At 39.2% G+C, this 23,749-nt stretch overlaps 1 protein-coding gene across 3 annotated transcripts in view; it reads right to left on the reverse strand.

Annotated features, from left to right (window-relative positions):
* Positions 1 to 23,749, reverse strand: part of LOC120528341 — a 173,048-nt gene that overhangs the window by 120,814 nt on the left and 28,485 nt on the right. For all 3 annotated transcript variants that reach the window (XM_039752487.1, XM_039752496.1, XM_039752479.1), the window contains exon 7: positions 21,888 to 21,962. In XM_039752487.1, coding sequence (XP_039608421.1) covers positions 21,888 to 21,962 — 75 coding nt within the window. The remainder of the gene's footprint in view (positions 1 to 21,887; positions 21,963 to 23,749) is intronic.

Raw genomic sequence — 23,749 nt, forward strand, 5'->3', positions numbered from 1 at the left:
ATCTCACAGATAACAACCTGTTTGGGATGTTTCAGTTTGTCTTTCATTCAAAAACATATTACGTAACCATCCTGTGTAAAGTTTACTAATGACCTATTTGATGGCTGCTGATGCTGAGCTTTTGATACTGTAACACGTAGCATTTTGTTGAATCAGTTAGCTGCCATCTACATTACTTATACCTCTTTTATTTGGTTTTCTTCATACTTGTCAAATTGTACCCATTTGTTCTGCTAACAAACTCTCGATCACGATCTCTCCCAGTCACTAGTGTTTTCCCCAGGGATCGGTGCTTGGCCCCTTACTGTTTGTAATATATATACTCCCTTTAGGTGGCATTTTTAAGAAATTTGGAATAAATTTTCATTGTTATACAGACAATACTCAGCTCTATATATCTACAAAGCCCAGCTTTGGCCTTCTCTCTTCCTGTCTCAATGATTGTCTATTTGAAATGAAGTCTTGGTTTTCTTCTAATTTCCTCCAACTCAATAGCGATAAGACAGAGGTTCTCCTTATTGGCTCCAAGTCAACTTTATCAAAATCTAATAGTTTTTCACTTAACATTGATGGTACCTCAGTCTACCCTCAGAGTTTGGGGTTTATCTGTGATAGTACTGTAATTCGTACACTGTCTTTTGAATCCCATATTTGCACAGACAATCTTTTTTCATCTCTTTAGCATTACTCTCCAGTGACATATCCTCACACTAAATAGTACTGCCATCCTTACTCACGCAATGGTCACTTTCCGCATTGATTATTGTAATTCTTTTATCTTTGGTCTCCTGCATAAGCTTCTCCATAAACTGCAGCTTGTTCAGAATTCAGCTCTCTTCCATACAACACATTACTCCATATCTTAAGCAGCTTCATTGTCTTCCGGTAAAATTTTGTATTGATTTAAAAATCTTTTTACTTACCTTCAAAGCACTTCATAACCTTGTTCTATTATTCCTCTCTGACCTCATACATGTTTATACCCCCAACCGCACTCTTAGGTCCTCCACATCTGGCCTCCTTATCACCCCTCCTTGCATGGGTTCCAGGGCATTTAGCCATACTGCTCCTTGACTCTGGAACTCACTACCACAAAACATTTGGGATATTGATTCCTTACCCATTTTCAAATCCCATCTTAAGACTCACCTGTTTAGATTAGTTTACACTACATGACCTTAGACTATATTCTTATTTGCTTTGTTCATTTTCAGTTCCATAGATACTGTATATGTATATATATGATATATGTGTATGTTTACATGCATGTTTGCTTCCTATTGATTTTATGATTTTATAAATTGTAAGGTGACCTTGGGTATTTAGAAAGGCACCTTAAAATAAAATGTATTATTATTATTATTATTATTATTATTATTATTATTATTATTATTATTATTATCATTACTATTATCATTATAATTATTTACTTTTTTAACTGGCAAAGTGAAACTGCTGTACCATCAAGCAATTTATACAGTATTTTATTACATTTCTATTTAAACATTTTGTAAATGAACTATAGTCAGTACTAAAATGCTGTCTAATGTACATTCATTTACCTAATACATGTAGTGAACTGCAGGTTTTGTTTGTCATCATTTAACAAAAATTGTAAAATTAATTAAAATAAATGTATGTCTATAATCTACATAAAATGCATTCAGGAGTGTAAATATATAGAGTAAACAAATTCATAATTCATTTAAACTTCTAGATTTTACACAAAATGTTAGTTTATACATTACACTATATCAAATAGGAATAATCCAATATTTTGTGAGATTGTGCAACAAATGTTTTGTTTAAAGAGATATTTGCTTCCTTGTAATAATTATTCTTAGATGCTTAAACTGTTCTAAAATAATTAACAAACTGCTATCCAGTCTATTCTGCCATGCCAAAGAATTCATGGGAAAAAATCTAACTTCATTTATGTGTACTAAGTTAGAGGTCTGCACGGTACTGAATTTTCAGTGCCACTCTCAGCCAGTCCCACTTGCATTTCACTAGGCTCCTGGATGTTCCTAAGAAAATTCCATCCTCCACCTGCCTCAAGTCTGATTTTCCTTCACAAATTATAATCTAAGTATTTTATTAAAATGTCAAATTTGAATTCAAAACACTCAGTAACATTAGTATTATAATCCACTGAAACTAACAATCAGCCCTGACTGGGGCAATGTTCCAGTGTACTTAATTGGCTGAACCTGCTCTGATGCTAAATTATTCCAATCTCAGATTACCCAAATTGCTCATTATACTTTTACTTGTTTCAAAAACTATGAAAGTGACAGTGTTATTAGCATTATTCTTACATTTCTGCATTTTAGCTGCTCTTATTTGAAACTCATTCCCATATTATGTTGCTCTTGCGTTTTGAAATTTGAATGATTATTCAGTTAATAAAATTCTAATTCTATCCATCCATAATCCAACCCACTATATCCTAACTACAGGGTCATGGGGGTCTGCTGGAGCCAATCCCAGCCAACACAGGGCACAAGGCAGGAAGTAAACTCCGGGCAGGGTGCCAGCCCACCGCAGGGAACACACACACATACCAAGCACACACTAGGGACAATTTAGAATCACCAATGCACCTTACCTGCATGTCTTTGGACTGTGGGAGGAAACTGGTGTACCCGGAGGAAACCCACGCAGACATGGGGAGAACATGCAAACTCCACACAGGGAGGACCCGGGAAGCGAACCTGAGTCTCCTAACTTGCGAGGCAGCAGCGCTGCCCACTGCGCCATCATGCCGCCCTAAAATTCAAATTGATTCATAAATTGATTTTAAAAATCAAAGTTGAGTTTGATTAATTTGAACATTTTTTTTTACAATTAGAGATTTTTTTTGATAGTCATTCCTGGATGACCTACTGTATATACAGAAAAAAAACAATTTTGGATGACTTCATAAAAACCCAATTTTTTTCTTTTCTTCTAAATTTTAATTAAGTTCCATTTAGCTAGCACCACTTTTGCTTATTAACAAAGCATACTTGTTTTGATGTGGATAAATATGTACCAGCTGTCACTAATAGTGCAGAATAGTAGAGCACACTATGGCCTTCGTCACCATTTTCAATCATTTTTGTGCACGTCACCAAATGTAATCAGCTGCACACGTATTTAATAATTTCTGTCACTAGTAATCATCAAGATTGGCAGCTGGCCATTTAACTGAGCAGTACAAACATCTACTTATAATTCCAATCATCCTAAGTATGTGTCGCAGCTCATATCAGCTCAAAGAGTACAGCTACTAGGAGAGGGTGGTGACACTTAGCAAATGTAACCAGCGGCATGTACAGCCACTCAAAAAGCTCTACCACAGATAATCAGTTCAATCAGCACCTGGCTATTTAGTGCAGTGCCTGATGCTGCTGCTTTTAATTCCCAGAATCTTTAATGTGTGTCCCAGTCATACTGTCTAAGGGAATATTGCTGCTGGGAAGAAGAGATTTCATTCAGCAATCTCTCAGAAAAGGCAGTACATCTCTGACGAAGGACCAATTGTTAGTTAGTTGTGGCTTTTCATTCCATCATTATGATCTTTCCAGCTATACTCTGTATCATTATAAAAAACTGTAGGATGTCTAAGCATAAGGTCAACATACTATACAAACTAAAGGTTCATTTTAGCTTGAATAATTTGTAGTGATTTAAAGTACAGTAATATTGATTTACTGTCATTTTATTAAAAAATCTGGAACATAATTCTGTAAATAGGTAAATCAGTAATAAAGTATCTTGAATGCATTGCTACAAATATTTGATCTAGCCACCAGAGGGGCAAACCAGCCCAACTTGTTGCCGAGGCCAAGCCCAGGAAAAATAAAGAGTTAATTCAAGAAGGGCATCTGGCTGTAAAACTTTACCCGAAACCTTAACAATGGAATCAATTCAATCAGCTTTGGAAAATGCTAGGGTGAAACAGGAGCCTCAGTTGACCCTAAGGAGAGAAATTGAGAAGGGGAGAAAATAGTAGTTTTGCCAAGGAATCTGGTTTGGTAATAGCTAAAACATTAGCTAAATCAGTTTGTGACTTACAGCAGTGGAGGAAGGGAAAACCAAACAGCCTTTCTAATGTGTAGAAGATCTCATTTGAAAAAGATAAACAATTGTAAGGTAATAAATGGGAAAGTGTGACAGTGTAGTATAGAAAGTGGTGTTGATGGACTGGGAGATCAGAATCAGCATTGGAAAAAAACACAGCAATCAGGATAAAGTGGTGGAGATTAAAAGAGGAAGGGCTTAAAAACAGGTTTAGGAAGATTTTAATGAAGTGTACTCATTTGAGAGTCTGGAGGAATGGTGGGAGAAGAATAACAAAACTGTATTAAGAGTAGATGAAGAGGGGTATTAGCATGACAGGAGGTGGAACAGGGAATTGCAGGAAGTGATAAAGGCTGTGAAGGAGGCAAAGACGAAATGGTACCAAACACGGAGGGAGAAAGTCAGAGAAATGTATAGGCAGACAAAATGTACTCATTTATAAAGAGAAGGGATATATTCACAATTGTGAAAACTATAGAGGGATAAAGCTGATGTCAAACACAATGAAAATTTGGTAAATGTTTACAGAGTTAGGGATTATGGAAAAGACCACCACAGGTGAGAACCAGCTTGTTTTTATGCCAGGTAGAGGAGCAACTGATGCCCTTTTTCCAGTTAGATGGCATCAAGAAACACAGAAAGGAATTGAATATGGTGTTTATTGATTTAGAGAAGGCTGATGATACAGTGCCATGTCAAGGGGTCTGAAGATGCATGAAAGAAAAAGGAGTACCAGAGAAGTATGTGATTATTGTACTGGATATGTATGAGGGAGTAAGCAAGATCCTAGTTAGAGTAGGTCTACTTTAAGTCCTCACCTCTTTGGACAGGTTATGGATGTGCTGAGTCATGGGGCAAATCCCCCTGGTGCATACTTTTTATTGATGACATTGTGTTGTGAAGCACCAGAAAAGGGGAGTGAAGAGGAAGTTGGAAGAATGGAGAAAGGCTTTGGAAGATAAGAGGGTTGAAGATAAATAAGAAGACAGAATACATACAGTTTAACAATGATCAGTATTTAGAAGTTAGCCTGCATGGAGAGCCATTGAAAAGAATTAATATATTTAAATATCTAGGATCAGTGGTAGCCTGAGATGGAAAACTAGATTCAGAGATAATCCACAGATTACTGTGTGGATGGAATAAATGGAAGAAGGTTTCAGGAGTATTGTGTGATTGAAGAACTAAGGTGAAGGTTAAAGGCAAGGTTTTTAAAACTGGTAAGATCAGCAATGATATATGGTGCTGATATAAGGCAGTAAAGGGAGTGCAGGAGGAGAAGTTAGATGTGGCAGAAATGAGAGTGTTGACATGAATGTGTGTAGTTACAAAAAAGAACATAAGAGATGAAACAATCAGAGGTACAACAAAAATGGGAGTGATACCTAAAAATTGGGATTTTGGTAAGCCAGGTTTTTTATATGTACCCTTCTAGTTCCATGCACATTTCTCACATTACACGTTACGCATCTTGAACAGTCCTTTGCGCGGTGCATGCAGCACCTGGAAGTGAGCATAAGAGAGGAGATCAGGAGACAGGCGCAAGAGAGCTGGCATGCTGTCTCACAGCCACTAAGGCAGTCGACTCCTGTAGTGGGGGTGAGGAATGACTAGGGACAGTTGTCCTTGTCATTTGTGGTGCTGTGGATGGAGTTCCCTAAGCTTGCCCCTCAGTGTGCACCCACAAGCATAGTCGAATTTGTAGAGGAGGTCGACTTGTTCGTGGAGCTGCATCCTCTGAGTGAGGCTGAGCTGCAGGGACTCCTGAACATTGCACTCAGTGGTCCAGTGCGCACTTGTTTTTTTGCGGAGCAGCACAAATGTAACAACTAGGGGTGGAGTTTCGCACTGCCTTTCTAGATACTTTCCTCTCAGGGACTTTGCCTTTGAATTTTGTGCTTTGAGCCTTAAGTTGTGACCTGACATGTGCGAGGAAGAGATATTGCAATGGGTCCTTGAAGCATGTAACCCTCTGGTGGCAGCTACTCTGTGAAGTTGATGGATGAGTTGGTAAAGTTGGGGTCCTGAATGGAAAAGGACTAGGCAGCCATCGGGGTTGGTGGGTCTCATAAGAGTCCCATGTCTCGGGAAGCCCCCTGTCCCAAACCACGAGGGAAAGCCCCAGCAGAACCCCATGCCAATATCACAGCCACCTTGCCCCTGTTAGTGGTGCCCGTACAAGTGCAAGGTGTCATGGGAGAGGCAGTCGTAGATACAGGCAGCACTTATACTTTTATGAAATGTGGCTTGTGGGAAAAGCCTAAAGTGCCTCATGAGCAACTAAGGGAAAGTGCAAAAGTAAAATGGAAGGGAGCAAGGGGCAAAGGGCAAGGTTCCGCTGAAGATTTACTTGCATGAGACACACTGGGAGACAGTGCTATATGTCCCAGAAGATGGCCACCTGTCAATGCCATTATTATTCGGATTGGACTTGCTAATGTCAGTAGGGTTCACCATCCACCTGTCGAGGCTGGAGTATGAGCTGCTGGGAGGGAAGGACATGTATCAGTTTTTGGAGGAAGGTTCAGAGTAATCTGGTTTGGCCTAACTTGCATTATTACATTGCGCAGATGGTTGTCAAGCCCAGCCCAGAAGAGAATGCAATTCTTGTTCAGCCAAAGCTCATTCAGCCACTGCTAAGGAGGTGGCACTCGGTGTGGATGGTCAAACTGGGTCAGACACTCCCTGAATGACACAGATCCTACAGAGTATCACCTCTGAAAAGAGGAATAATCAAGGAGTGCATCGACCAGATGCTGGTGGATGCAGTCATTGAGCCTTCCACATCACTGTGGCCTAGTCCTGCAGTGCTCGTTCAAAAGCCCGAAGGGACCTACTTATTCTGTGTGGACTATCGGGAGCTGAACAAGAAGACCTTGCATGACGCCTACCCCATGCCCCTCTTTCAACATCCTGGAAGCATTGTACACGGTGGCAGTATTCAGCTCCCTGGATTTGGTTCGGGTACTGGCAGGTGAGGATGGGGTGAACAGCATCAAGAAGGCAGCTGTCATCACTCCAGAGAGGTAATTCCAGTTTCAGGCCCTTTGAATTCAAAAACGCAGGAGTATCATTCTAACGACTGATGGATCAGGTCTCCGGGGACTCATTGGGAAGATATGGTTCAAAAATATTGACAACATAATTGTGTTCTCCCCATCTGTCCAACAACATCTCAAGTACCTCAAGATAATCTTCCAGTAACTACACAAGGCTCATCTTTCACTCAGTAACAAGAAGTGTAGATTTCAACAAGATCATCTTTCCCTCCTCGGCCATGTGGTGTAAGCAGATGGGTTCATGGTTGACCCGAAGAAAATGAAACCCATCCTGGACTACCCGGCACCTCAGCAGGTAAAAAGTCTCCAGTGCTTCCTGGGGACGATCGGGTGCTTCCACAAATTTGTGCACTTCCTTCCTGACATCGCCACCCCATTGTTCCAGCTGCTGAGGACCACCGGGCTCTGACATGGACATTCAATTGCCTGAAGACCACATCTAGGTTAACCAGATGGGTGACTGGGCAGTCTAATGGTCTGGAATCCCTACAGATTTTATTTTTTTCTCCAGCCGTCTGGAGTTTTTTTTGTTTTTTCTGTCCACCCTGGCCATTGGACCTTACTCTTATTCTATATTAATTAATGTTGACTTATTTTATTTTCTTACTGTGACTTTTATTTTTCTACTAGGCTCACCCACCTTTTAAGGCGACCGACTTTTAAGCTGACCACTTCTTAAGGCAATTCAATATGTAGATCAATTTGATATTTTATACAAACTCATTAATTTGGTTATATTGCATTTGAGCGGTATTACTTTAATACTTGTAGTTTCTGTTATTTTTGTGATGAAATTTAAACTTTTTTTCTATATTGAGGTCGCCCTTTTGAACCCCCCTGATATTTACTATGCGGTGAGGCATTTGTACTCCATCAACATTAATTATTTTCAGAGACATAATTTTGTCTATTTTTCCAGCGCATCGCAAAAAAGCAAAGGAACGATGGGAGCACCAGAACTCTGCTCACATCATGTTGCTTCGTACCGCAAGCTGCAAGTAGTAAGTCTGTGATAAGCGGAATACCGCTACGCTTTCCACTCACGGGACGGAAGGACAATCCCGACCGCTTTATATAGTAAGAAAGAAGAAGAAGATATCGCACAGTCTGGAGTAGAAAATCATCTTTTACCTGGAAAAACGAAACTACAAATCCTATCGTGCATTGCAAAATGGACGGGGCGTGTGTGAAACTCCGCGCCTGCGTAGCACTCACGGGACGGAAGGACAATCTCGACCGCTTTTATATAGTAAGATTCTTCATTATGTAAAGCACTTTCAGCTACTTTTTGTATGAAAATGTGCTATATAAATAAATGTTGTTGTTGTTGTTGCACCTCCAACAGTTTACATTCAAGGTATGCTATCGTAAGGGCTGTGCTAACATAGTACCCGATGCACTGTCCCGGGTGCATGAGCTGGCATCCGTAGTATGTGTGGTATTGGTCTCCAGCCGTTGCCCAGATCTTCTGCTATCCCTGTATGTCAGGGACTGAGAGAGGTTCATGGAAGAGGCCTGACCACATACATCAAGGGGCCATTTAACACTGTGTTCCAACCAAGGATCGTAGTTACAATTATAAGTTGGTAGTGCCCGAGACCTATGTGCCTCAGTTCCTACAATACTACCATGACAGCCTGATCGGTGGCCACCTTGGATGCTCAAAAACAATGTGCAATGATACGCAAAGATGTCTGGTCCCATGTCCAAACTTATACCACCTGTCAGCAATACAAAACCCCACCTGGCCTCCCCTATGGAAAGCTTCAACCAGTGACCATCACCACTTCAGAAGAGTGCCTGGGTGAGTGCAGCTATTCCCTCTGGCTAATACCACCGCAAAGAAAATATGCTCCACTCTGAAAGACAAAATAATTCACTCGATGGGAGTGCCAAAAGGAATTGTCAGTGATAGGGGTCCACCTCTTGTCTGTATACTGACTCATCACTGTTTAAAATAAGGCCTATTATTGTGATGTCTTCTGTAAATTTATGAAGTTTTACAGATTTATCATGAGAAGAGCAGTCATTCATATATAGTGAGAAGAGTAGCGGGGAAAGGACACAACCCTGTGGTTCATCAATAGTAAGTGTTAACGACCCAACAGCAAATATTGTTTCCCATCTGTGAGAAAGTCTGTAATACAGTGGCAGAATGAACTTGGAAGGTTGAACTTGGCTTAAACCCAAATTCCCCAAATCATTTACAATACTGGTTGAATCAGTATGCACACTAAAACTTTCTTGAGGAAAGTTAAAATAAGGCACTCAAAGGTGTTCATTACTACAAAGGTTAAAGGTACTGGTCTAGAGTTATTCAAGTCTGCGATCTTTGATTTTTTGCTACTGAAATTATAGTAGAGGACTTGAATCAGACAGGATATACAGATTCAAAAACTGGTTGAAGACATCCGCAAATACTGCAGAATACATCAATAAAGCCTCAAGCTCTTCAAAATTCATAAAGGCCTGTGGGTTAAAAATAATCACAAAAAGAGAGAGGGGAACAACTAAAATCTTTGGTCTAAATAAACAAAACATTTATATTTAATTAATTTTATTACATTAAATAAAAAAATCTAACAAAATAAAAGAGCGCAAAGAGGCGTCAAAAGAAACAAATTAAAAAATAATTCACGAATTAAAAACAATATGTGATTAAATAGTCAAAGAAAACAAAATATTAAACTAAATACTAAATAATCAAAGCCAAAAGTATTTCACAATTACATAAACTAAGTCAGCAAAACCAAGCGACGGAACCACAGAACAAAGCCAAAAGTCATAAACTAGGAAATCTAGCTCAAATTAGACTTCTAGTAGAAGCCCATTTTCTGAACATTTGTAGCATTAGGGAGGAAACCCTCTGAAAATGCTTTGTTCGACATAAAAAGGACAAATACAAAATAAAGTGTATTTACAAAAACAAGAAATGAGGATGAAAAATAATAAACAACAGCTAGAGAACTTTATGATAAGCAGTTAAATAAACAAACAAGACAATAAACAATTTAAAATTGTGGAAAGTAATAAATTACCATCCATCCATCCATTATCCAACCCGCTATATCGTAACTACAGGGTCACGGGGGTCTTCTGAAGCCAATCCCAGCCAACACAGGGTGCAAGGCAGGAAACAAACCCTGGGCAGGGCGCCAGCCCACTGCAGGGAGTAACACATTTACTTTTGTTATTGTACTTGAGTAGATTTTTAGGGTATTATTCTTTTTCAAGTACTTTTAAATGCAAATGTGTTTACTCTTTTAACAGTATATTAATTTTGTAACTTTTACTTCAATGCATTTTCAAGGCTGGTTACAAAGTACAGTTGATTGACTAACTTCATGCGGTTAACAGTAGCCAGTTAAAAAAAAAAATGCAAACTGTTCCTCAAATTTACAAAAACCTGTAGGAGAAAGTTGCTTTTCAAACTAACAGAGTGATTCATATACAGAACATATGTTAAAAACAATTATGCAGAAAATCTAATAAAATTTGCAAAAACTGATATTGCTGCAAATTATGCAGTGTCCAGTTGTCCAAAAGGGTAAGCTACAATAACAGGTTACATCATATTTAAAAGGATGTTCCCCTTCAGCTTAAAACATGTGAAGGGCATTTAACATATACATCATTTCCTAAACAAGTGTTATGTGCATTGGTAATTTTGTAATATATAGCAGCAGTTTTTCTGAAAAACAATATGAGTTCTTGAAAAATTTTTGGTTTCACCATTTAAGCAAGGCTAAAGTGTTATGTTGTTGTATTAATGTTATTTAATTTGGACAGTAGGTGGCACTGTACAAATATATATATATATAGATAGAACTGGGAGAGGGATGGGAGGAGAGCTCCCGGAAGGAGATTGTATGAGAGAGGCTTTCCTATAATAAAGAAGGTATTTAGAGATTTCTTTGTGTACTAATCAGTATATAACAAAATTGGCGACGAGAACGTTTCTAAGCAATGATGGACGCCTCTACTGTTCCACTACCAGCTGCTTTTCTTCCCTGTCCAGGAGAGCCCACGCTTCTGTTTGATACGTGGATGGAATTATTTGAAAATTATTTGCTTGTTATTGGGGCAGATGGAGACAACTGGACAGAAGCCAGGAAACGAGCGTTGCTTATGTACTGTTTGGGCACTGAAGGACGCAGACGTTTCTATACATTACCAAATACAGGTAACACATACTGTATGCAGAGGCCTTAGCGGCGTTGAAGGCGCATTTTCTGCCCAAGTGCAAGTGGTTGTTGAACGCCATAAATTTCGTAGTAGAGCCCAACGACATGACAAAACTGTGGCTCAGTATATTTCTGCGTTATGAGATCTTGTATCTACTTGCGACTTTAAAGATAAAACTGATGAAATTTTATGGGACCAGTTGGTAGAAAAGGCAGCCTGTCCACGTGTCCGCAAGAAGTTATTATTTGAACATGACCTCACTCTTGAAAAAGCGGTGATGCTCGCTTCGCAAATTGAAGCTGCTAAAAACCAAGCGGGGATCCTGGCAGCCTCTTCTCCAGCTTCGGTCGATGCAGTTCAAAGCACGATGCAATCTACACGATGCTGCGATGGTTAGACCCACATACAGCCTAGTTTTGCCACTCCTATTACCTCCAATAAGAATCGGTCGTGTTTCCGCTGTGGATCCAAAGCACATCTTGCAAATGCTCCAGAGTGTCCGGCTGGGTCGGCTACATGCAGAAGCTGCGGGAAATCTGGACAATTTTCTTGTGTATGTTGTTCTCCTACACAAGACCGAGTTCTAGGTATTGAGATTCCAGAAACTACCATTTTGCATGTGAATGACGGTACAAACCAGCCTGGAAAATTTTCATGTTGTGTTATAATTCAAGCAAACGCTTCTAAACCGAACCGTATTCGTATTCCTCGTAGACACGGGCTCATCTGTATCCATTTTACCCAGCGGGTTATGTAACCGGTATTTTGGTACTGCTAATTTATCTGCACCTCCCGTACGCCTACTCTGTTATTCCAAAACTGAACTACTGGTCATAGGATGCCTCCAAGCCCGAGTTTCATATGGAGATGTCACGGTACCGGCTACTTTCTTCATCGTTCAAACCAGTGCCCCTTTACTAGGCATGGACTTAGTTACATCTTTGAAATTGCACATTGAAGGTAATACAGTACTTACCCCACCAGCCCAAGTGCTACAGTTGTCTTCCACTCCATTCAGAGGCCTAGGATGTGCAAAAGGGTTTGTACATAAGGTTAGAATCCGGCCAGAAGTTTCGCCGGTGCAGCAGAGATTGAGGCACTTGCCAATATCGGTACGGACTGCTGTTTCTGCTGAACTGCACCACTTGCTAGATGCAGGAATTATTGACTCTGTGGATGCTTCCCCGTGTGTATCACCAATAGTAGTCACACAAAAGAAAACTGGTGGCATACGCTTGTGTGTGGACCTTCGTGAGCCTAACATGGCAGTTATTGTTGATTCTTTTCCGCTGCCACATATTGAGGAACTGCTGTCTCAATTACGAGGTGCTGCTGTCTTCTCCAATATAGATCTTGCAAACGCGTACCATCAAGTGCTCTTACATGAGGAGAGTAGGGACCTGACTGCATTTATAACACACGATGGCTTGTTCCGTTTTTGCTGTGTTCCCTTTGGGCTGGCGTCCGCTCCAGCCGCATTTCATAAGTTACTGTCAACACTTCTCCGTCATCTTCCAGGTGTCCAGAATTACCTTGATGATATTATTATCTATTGATCCATGGCTGCTGAACATGATTGTCACCTCTCAGCTGTTTTAGAATGCTTGGAGAAAGCAGGGCTACAATTAAACAAGGACAAATGTCATTTCAAGCAGACCTCCCTTCGTTTTTTGGGGCATGTCATTTCTGCGGAGGGTATTTCGCCTGACACAGAGCATGTAGATACCTTCCTTAATGCCCCCCTTCCCACAGATGCTTCAGCTGTATGTTAATTTTTAGGGCTAACATCATGGTATGCAAAGTTTATACCGCATTACGCCACGATAGTAGAACCTATGCGTGCTTGCTTACGTGGGCAATCCAACTTTGATTTCACAGAGGATGCACAGCGTAACTTCCATAGGGTCAAGGAATTAATTCTGACCAGTCCTGCTCTGGCAATTTTTGATCCTGCTTTGCCTTCAACTATAGCAACTGATGCTTCAGACTACGGGCTAGGTGCAGTATTTACACAAATGCATTCTGATGGAACAGAGCACACCATCGCTTTTGCTTCTAGTACACTTTCTCAGGCCGAGAGGAAGTATTCTACAGTGGAAAAGAAAGCCTTAGCGTGCATTTGGGCAGTTGAAAAGTGGCATACATATTTGTGGGGACACAGTTTCACTTTCACTTATAGCGTCAAAGCAGTGCTACTGTTCCTGTGTGGTTACTCTTTATTTTACTTATAAATACACTGAAACTAACCGCATATTGTTTATTAGTGTAATGCATCTGATTGTAATTAACTTGTAACAATATAATGGTCCAGGGAATAGCCATAGTATTCCAAATACCATAATTGCTTAAGCGTTGTTACTTAGGAGTTGCCACAGCGGATCATCTTTTTCCATATTACTCTCACTGCACCACTCATAGTATTTATATCACTGTATCTGAGTGTGAATCACAGCAGCAGCAGCTGATCGGAAAGAGAATTATCGGTATACAGCATCAACCCCACGCTACCTCATCAAAACGTTTCAAAGCCTTTCCTGTACGGACCTCGTGGTTCAGAAAGAGTTTCATCCCAAGAACTTTAAACGCACTCAATCAATTGCTCCTTGTAGAACTATCTGTACTTATAAGGAGAATTACCTCACTGTAAACTTGCACTACAGTTATAATATTGCACAACCTGAGCCACTTTATAAAGCACGTATTTACATATGATGACGATATCATTTTTAAGGTGAAATGCAGCAAAATATGTTTATTATATTATACAGATAAAACTTTAACTTCATTTAAATAATCTATATTCTTCACTGGGACTGGTGTGAAGGATAGAATAATTAAACATGTACTACAAAGATATTTCAATGTTCCTTAAACGTTTTGAAGAATCGGCGCTCTAAGCTTACAGATGGCTTAACGTCTATTACAGAGCTGATTGTGTGGTGATCGGTTACTTGGAGAAAGAAAAGCAAGGACTGCAGGGGCGGCCACGCCAATATATATTGATAATAAAACAGAAGGAGAAAATAACGACACAGCTAAAAATGCAGCAGCGGCTGTGCAGTGTCCGCAACGGATGTGGCCATCCACCGTGCATAAGATACCATATTGACATTGGCGGGCGAAGGAGCCACCGATTCTTTCTCTGCCCAGGGCCGCCACAAGCCTAGAGCTGCCCAGGAGTACTGCTGCAATAAATAATTTCATCGAAGGTCGCGCACAATCACTGCGCCGTGAAATCCATGTTTAATAACGTGCTTTAAGGGCTCATTTATACTTCACGCTCAGAACGCGTACGTGTCCGCATCATGGCTGCCACGCGTTCCCAGCGTTCATTTCACGCGTCCTCTGAGCAGGTCCTCAGAAATTAACGCGACAGCGTGCGCGAGTTGCAGTACCAGCAAAAGTCGGGGCGAGTGTGCTAAAAGTCGGAGCGTGGCGTCAGAGTCTCTGTTTACTATCTACATGTGACAGCAAGCCTCTATGGAGATCCTTCGGGGATCGATGTGCGCACTTTGCTGTTTGATGAATGGCTCAAATACAGCTATACATTATGTAGCCGATGTGAAGTTGCAAAAAAATAGACGGCACAAAAGATGCTATGTGAGACTTTTAAAATGTATCGTGTCATTTATATATGTCTTTTTTATTTTTTAATTTTTGCAACTTAACAACAGCAACATAATGTATAGCGTTATATTTGAGTCACTGAGAAAAAAATAAAGGACACGGTGAAAACGTGTATTTTGTGATTAATTTGGAAATTTCGGCTTTAATTTCGAAATGTCCAATTTAACCTCGTAGTTTACTTTATCATTAAAGCAGAAGTCGATTAAGCGTCATCCCAGTTTTTAATCACTACGAGCTTCTTGGACCTGACAGCAGGTAAAGTAAAACAATAAAAAATAGATGGCACAAAAGATGGTATGTGAGACTTTTAAAATGTATCGTGTCATTACGATCGGGAATATGCGACGCTTGAATATAAAAGCACCACGAATGCATCTGTATGTCGGCATTTTGCTTCAGCAGCGGAAAGCAGCAATAGATCGCCAAACAGAACAAATTAAATGTATGATATTCCAACTCTCTGCACATTTAGAATCTTTAGATTTATACTTGATATCACTTTCATGATGAAATGCATTAAAATGTGTATGTTACATTTTACATATAATTTCGTTTAAATAATGAATACTGTTAATAAATACACACATGGGGGTGTCATGGTGGCGGAGCGATAGCACTGCTGTCTCGCAGGGAGTTATGTTGCTGGTATTCCACACTGTGCTCCGGTTTCCTTCCAAAGATATGCAGATTTGGGGATTTGGTGCCGCTAAAATGACGCTAGTGTATGTGTGTGCTTGTATTCACCTTGCGATGAGCTGAGGCCTCGTCAAGGGACTGTTTCTCACTCGTGCCCAATGCTTCCTGGAATGGACACATACATCCCTGGATTTATGGATTTAATCAATAAACATCCTTTTCAGAGATATTGCGGTAAGGTGTTATCGGAATTTAATAGGTGTTTTAGGCAATTCACAACACAGAGAAGCCGAACATGTTCTCACCGCGATAATATCTCGCATTGCCACCTGGTGGATTCCTCCAGATTTACGTAAAGTGGGCGCACAAGTATAAACACTACAACGCTTGCGTAGCAGGAGCGTCCGCTGCAGCATGCGTTGCGTCGCATGAAGTATAACTCCGGCCTTACTCCTATCATCATGAAAATGATATCACGTATACATCTCAGTATTTTAGTTATTCAGAGAGCTGTATGTAATATGTCCATGGATTGTAATGTAATGGATTCTGCGTCCAGTAAGAGGAAGAGAAGCAAGAAGCAAGTAGTGATTCACACACATACAGCACATAGAAGATCACATACAAAACAAAGCATTTAACGTGCTACTTTAATTACAATGTGATTTGAGAAACTGGTTAATTAAAGGATTTTAAGATGACGTTTATGATGTTCTGTTTTAATGACAAAATAAACTACGTGATTAAAGTGGAAATTTCGAGACTGAAGTTGGCATTTTGTGCTTTTTCCCCACTGTGTGCCTTTTTTTTCTCTGTACCCTAATAAGCTTTCATATGGCACTCAGACGGTGGGCTACGACTCGCCTTTTCACGGCGACTTTGATATCTGAGCTTTCAAGTTTCTCCAACACGCTATGTCACTCGATCAACTTCCTTTTGTTGATTATACCATGATTTAATTAAACAAATAGTATGTTTTCCCTTTGCCTCCACTTGGTATTCGGTGAAATTCTTATATTTTCCCCCATGCTTTTCCCATTGTCACAGAAGGCTGAGCTTAAGGGCGATTTATATTGATTTGCATATTCAAAGAGGCGTAATTCTGGGAAGAGTTGGGGCGTTACATAAGGCGCGTGCATGAACGTTACTTTTCACGCTGACCGGGATTTATGTAGTGGAAGAACGTGGAAGTTGGAGTACGCACAGATTCCTGCATCTGGATTTTTCTGTGCGTAAGAACATTTCGGCTTTTGTGCTTATGCCATGTTATACTGCGAATTCTATTCACGGTGTTATGCATTAGGCCCCAGGCCCTCACAACACTTCTTACTACGAAAGGTATGGGGAGAGCTGGTTTGCGTATTGCCCGATGGTCGGCACATCTCCTTTGCTTTAATTATGATGTGTTGTACCGCCCGGGAGTGCAAAATTCGACTGCGGACTGCCTATCTCGACTCCCTATAACTGCTCCAATTGTGCCATCTGAATTAGAGCCAGAGTATGTTGCCCTTCTGTTCTTGGCCGTGAAGGCAGTAAGCCATGCAGAATTCAAAGCTGCTTCTGCATCATGCCCAGAACTGAGTGCCGTACGGGATCGTATTCATTCTGGATGGCCTGCAAATATTTCACTTGTAACAAATGAGCTTATACCGTAGTTTCGCATACGGCACGAACTGTCTGTTAAAGACGATTTTGTATTCAGAGGATCAGATCGATTAGTTGTGCCGGTTAAATTGCGACAGGTAATTGTGGACCTAGTACACGAGGGTCATCATGGAATTGTCCGCACAAAACAGAGGCTTCGCGACCTGTACTGGTGGCCGAAAATGGATGATCTTGTCATGACAGCAATCAAGTCCTGTCAACCTTGCCAATCCAATGATAAGACCGCAAAGGTGTGTGCTGCGCCATTACAACCCATATCTTGGCCAGACAGGCCATGGCAGAAAGTTGCCTTTGATGTGATAGGGCCGTTTGAAATCGCACCTGCAGACTGTCGCTTTGCCTTCACACTAATTGACTATTATTCAAAATGGCCTGAAGTTGGTTTTACGTCCCAAATTACTGCTTCAGCTGTAGTTGCTTTTTTAATATCTATTTTCAGTTGCCATGGCAACCCTCAATGCTTGGTATCTGATAATGGTCCTCAGTTCACATCCTCTATGCTGACCACATTCCTACAGGAGAGGGACATTCAGCACACTAGATATGCAAATTATCACCCTCAGGCTAATGGAGCAATTGAAAGATTTAATTGAGTACTCAAGGAAACGGTACAGATGCTTCATTTGCAGCGTAAGCCCTGGAAATCATCCATCCATCCATTTTCTAACCCGCCGAATCCGAATACAGGGTCACGGGGGTCTGCTGGAGCCAATCCCAGCCAACACAGGGCACAAGGCAGGAACCAACCCTGGAAATCATCCATTACGGAATTTCTTCACATTTTTAGAGCTACGCCACATGCAACAACGGGTATTTCGCCTTTGAACTGCTTCATGGACGCAAGATGTGTACCAAACTGAATTTATTGCCTTTGTCAACATCTGTTGGACTAGACGATGCAAGCATAAGACAACGAGTTGCTGCTAAACAGAATAAAATGAAGGAATACACGGATGATAGAAGAGGAGCTTGTGTCCCATTACTGGCAAAGGGAGACACAGTACGAGTAAAAATGCCTACTCGTGTGTCCAAAGGATTGCCACATTACAGTAATCCCACGTCTGTACTTGACAAAATTGGAGAAAGCAGCTACGTGCTTGGAGACGGTAAAGTATGGAATGCAGCGCGGTTGTCCCCTTACGCACCAAGTGCAGATTCGGCAAATGACGCGCCAGCCGCGGATCAATCCTCTGGTGCGCCTCCTGCTTCTCCACTTGAGTCACACGGTGATTCATTCCTTGAGAGTTTTCCACCTCCGATTCCAACAGTGAAACCACCTGCTTTGTTGGTCCCTAAAGGAAATGGGAAGTCCACCTTGAAGGGCCACCTATACCGCTGTCCTGTGTGGTTAAAAGACTATGAGATGGGATCGTAACGCAAGACAGACTAACAGATTAGTCTGTTGTTTTCTTTTGTTGTGTTATTTCTGTTTTGTTAACGGCAAGTTTTGGACGGGGGGGTTAGATATTTAAGAAAGGGTGGGATGTTATGTTGTGGTATTAATGTTATTTAATTTGGGCAGTAGGGGGCACTGTACAAATATATATATAAATAGAACTGGGAGAGGGATGGGGGAAAGTTCCCGGAAGGAGATTGTATGAGAGAGGCTTTTCTATAATAAAGAAGGTATTTGGAGATTTCTTTGTGTACTAATCAATTTAACATAAAGCAAAAAACTCCACACTGAGAATTGAAAGGATGAGTGCATACAATACAGAAATTGGCATATGAAACAAAGAAACTTTCAACGCTATATGGACAACACAAATTCTGTATTTGTCTAAAGACAAATTTCAAAACTATTGACAAAATATACAGTAAGTAGTTCTGCTTATCTCCACATAACTCCTGTAACGCCCTTCTACTTTTACTTATTCCTGTGGGCATCTGCCAACTATGTTGGACCAATTATTGTGACCAAAAATGTGACCTGAACTGTAAGGCATCAGTGCTAACCACTGTGCCACTGTGCATCAAACAACAAATGATACAGACAGAACAAAAACCATAAACAAAATACAACAAATGGCCACAAACTAGCAACAAGCAAAGATATATATCATGACGTTCACAGAGTTCCAATCTTGGGGCACACATTAGACGAGCGATAAGGCAGCAGCATGACGCTGGCTCATTCTATTGTTTGAAGGTGAGGCGCAGCTGAAACATCTTATTTTGTTGTCAATCTCTATGGAAATGCTTTGCACTTTAGTCTTCCATGATGAATGTAGGAACTCCTTGTAAACAGTAATAATCTTTCATTATTGTTAATATTTCATAGTGTTACATGTATTTTCTTTCTCTTTCCTTTAAGGCTCGTTTTGGATGGTAGCTGCAGCTACAGGGATCAGTATTATATAATCAGTGGCAGAACTCATAACGTTCTCATTATGGCCAGCTAACATACCTCTCAAATGAAAACACTGCAAGTTTTTTTTTTTTAAGGAATGCTGGAGTACTAATTGGGTTGTGATATTACACGTGTTTTACAGTATGCATTTGTGAAAGTTCTGTGCATGCCTTTTACAACTCTGTCATGTCATACTAGCCTCACAAAGCATCATGGGGCACTGGAACAAAAATGTTTGTTTACATTATTCACACATAAAATTTCCAAGAAAATGATGGTGGGCCCCTATATATATTGTATTGCTATGTATATTCTGCTTACACTTTAAAATGTACAGTATGGATATTTTGAGATATTTTCTAATTAGACTATTCTTTTCAAAAATAACTTAATTGCACTTTTACTTGAGAAATTTTTTTCTGAGCCTACTTTTATTTGAGTAGTTTTCATATAAGATATTTTTGCTTTTACTTAAGTACATTTTTGTCTCTGTCTTCACTAATTTATTTAGTACTTTTTCCACTTCTAATAGTTACACAAATAAAATTAACAAATCGCTTTACATAAAAATTTTAAAATAAAACAAAATAGACAAAACTATAACCAGAAACAAAGCCCCTGCAAAACTATGACATTTAAACTTATCTTTGTAAACTTTTAAAATTTGTTAAATTCTTTCACTTTAATTGACTCCACAAACCAGACTCATCAATTACACACTTGCTCTTACAATTCTAATTTTAGTTTAATTTTTATTTTTCATTCAGACTTTAGTTTAATTTTAGTTTTGATTAAAGAAATAGTTTTTAGTCATTTCAGTTATAGTTTTCATTAATAATAACCTTGCCATTTCTACGGTAGAAGGTCGCCAGATTCACCACCCTCCTTGTGTGTTCTTAATTCACCCTGCCTTCTGAAACACATTACCTAATTGAACAACGTTCTTTACCCAAAAAAGGTATACTTGGTGAACATACTAGCCCTCTGACATGAACATGACAATATATTAACTCATGTTTGTATGCTAATCTACCACATTCCAGGTTACTATGCAAACCCATACCCTACCTGCATTATTTTTGCAAGTGGTGTTGTCTTGTTCCTGCATTGCTTTTCCTATGACTTGCAATATTAATTATCTTTGTGCTTTTGAGGTTTGCCTTTTGCACTTTATATAAGGTATAATGTAATCTGTATAGAGCACAACTTGTCTTTATTTAATGAGACTGCCTGTTTGTAAGAATTCCATTGTGAATGTACTTGTACTGGCTACATATGGTGTTAAACAACTTCTGGTCATCTTAAGTACACCTAAGTATACATACCGGGAATTATACTGCTGTGATATGCATTTTACTTTATTTCCTTGTTTAATATTAATTTATAAGGCAGATTATTTGGAAGTTTAGTTGGCACAATGACTGGTACAAAAAACAACCTAGTTCTATCACAAATATGAGTTTGAAGATTATTTCAAATAACCACAGCAAAAGCTAGTACTGAAAGTATAATTCTGCTGAACATAATATTTCCAACTGTATCCAGTTATATAAAATTAACCAGCCTTTTAAGAACGTATACTATAAATATAAAGCAGAACCACACTAAATGTGAAATTGGTGCAAACTTACTGTATGTTAATTTCTTTCATTATAGTAGTCCATAGACTATACTACTGCATATATACTGTACAGCCATCTACAGTCAACAAACATAAGAGTATCACTGGATGCTCCTTTAACACTAATTACTGTTATTATTCACTTAAACTCATATGCCAAAATTTAAGTATACTGTTACAAAAGAAAAAACAAATATGCAGTAGACAGTGAAAAAAAAACAAAATTTGAGTTCATATCCATCACCATAATGTTATAACATAAAGCTTTTATCACCTTTGCTACTTGTATTTCTAGTTAGAGTCACTTTGTTATATAAACATATCAATTCTAGTTTTAAAAAATCACGCTCAATTCCCATGATAAATGTTAAAAATATAGAAGTGGTTTTAAAGATAAAGTTATTCAATCAATTCCTTCATGACGGATGCCTGCAGAAGTATATATGTTACTTGTATGAATAAATACTGAATAATGTTTTTAAGTGATGGAATGCTGATAGCTATACCATTAAATGCTGTATATTAAACCACATAGGGGGTAATTTATGGCTTCTGTCCTCTTTAACCCTGAACTGGAGTAGATGGGATGAACAGGGATATATTATTACATAACATTAACATTATATAACATAACATTAACAATATTCAATAAAAGATAGCATACAATACCAGTACTTACTTGCCGCCATTAGTGCTTCAATAATGATTATATTAATGACAAATACATTTTTGGTAAGTTGTTGGAAACATATTCCTGAAAGAAACAAACAATTTACCATGTTATCTGCTTCAAATCAGTGATTAAGCATATTATGATACTGTATGTGTAGTAGCATAAATGTATAGTCTGCTATTTTATCAGATACTAGTCAATTTACTTCAGTAAAATCATATCTTAGAATCTACTGGCAAAATCATTATCATTTTATAATGATATATTTATATTTACAGTAAATACCTACAAAAGATTTCCCCACATCCCAAAGATATTCATGTTAAATGCGTACAAGAGTGCTTTGTATTCAACTGATACACAATCTAAGTTTGGTTTCAGAATAAACTAGAACAGGCTGTGTGATTTGGATTGAGAGGGTTTGATAATGGACCAAATGGATGTTTTAAAAAGGTTTACCACTTACAACCAAAAATAGCACTTTAAGAAAAAGAAAATGTATTAAAATAGTTCATCCTATAAATAACATCTGCTGAGTGAACACTGCAAGAACTAAAGACCAAGAAATAAAATTGTAAATACTTTTTCATAAATTTTAGTAATGAGAAAGTCACTAACATCAATTAGAAAGAAAGGCCTGCACATCATAGAGTTATGGGAGGACCATCATAGTATCTGGAAGTGAACCTGCACTGTCCCAAACAGTCACAGCAAGTAAAAATGTAAACATGACTCAAACAAGGTGCCAATTTCTGTACCTGTGGTTAGCATACCAAGGTGAAGAAATGAGATGCTCTGTATCCATCCATCCATTATCCAACCCGCTACATCCTAACTACAGGGTCACAGGGGTCTGCTGGAGCCAATCCCAGCCAACACAGGGCACAAGGCAGGAAATAAACCCCGGGCAGGGTGCCAGCCCACCGCAGGATGCTCTGTACGTTCGTTTGAAAATAAAACGTGAGAGCCAGTTATTTCAAACATGCACACTGGCCAGAAATGTGTGCGACTCATCTCATAACAACAACAACATTTATTTATATAGCACATTTTCATACAAAATGTAGCTCAAAGTGCTTTACATACTGAAGAAAAGAAAAATAAAAGACAAAATAAGAAATTAAAATAAGACAACATTAGTGAACATAGCAAAGGAGTAGGTCCGATGGCCAGGGTGGACAGAAAAAACAGAAAAAAAACTCCAGACGGCTGGAGAAAAAAAAAAAAATCTGCAGGGGTTCCAGGGCACGGGACCGCCCAGTCCCCTTTGGGCAACATTCCTTTGAAGCAGGAGGCAGAGCACACTACTGATGCATTAGCGGCTGCATCAGCAGCAGTGTAGGACAACAGAGAATGCAATTAGAGAATGGTCTAAAACTGTTTACTTCAATGCTAAAAATAAATTATCAAATACTACTTTGGCAGTACTTGTTGGACCAGTATAAGCAGTAAGTACAAAAGACAACAAAATCTTAAAAATTTAATTGAATTCATTAAAAAATGAATAGAATTGATGATACAAGAAATGCAAAATATCTAGTACAAAATGCAACATTGTACAGAAAAATATTACAACCAGAAACGCGACAAATAAATTTAAGGTTGCTAAACTTGATTTTTTATTTAATCTGGGTTGTAGTAAAGCACTGGCAGACTCTGCCAATGTCCCTTAGAGAGGTTCAGGAGGAGACACCAGAACAGAGGTTAGAGATAGGTTATGTCATAGTGAGAAACCTAATTCAGAGTAATCTTCATTTTCCCTCCCAAACCAACGTAATGTTTTTTATGCCCTTTTTGATCACTGCAACAAGCAGCCCACTTTTCGATTGTCTACAGCACCACATTATTCATCCTTCTTTGTTTTTGTA

Source organism: Polypterus senegalus, chromosome 1, assembly GCF_016835505.1.
Source record: "Polypterus senegalus isolate Bchr_013 chromosome 1, ASM1683550v1, whole genome shotgun sequence".
Lineage (NCBI taxonomy): Eukaryota > Metazoa > Chordata > Cladistia > Polypteriformes > Polypteridae > Polypterus > Polypterus senegalus.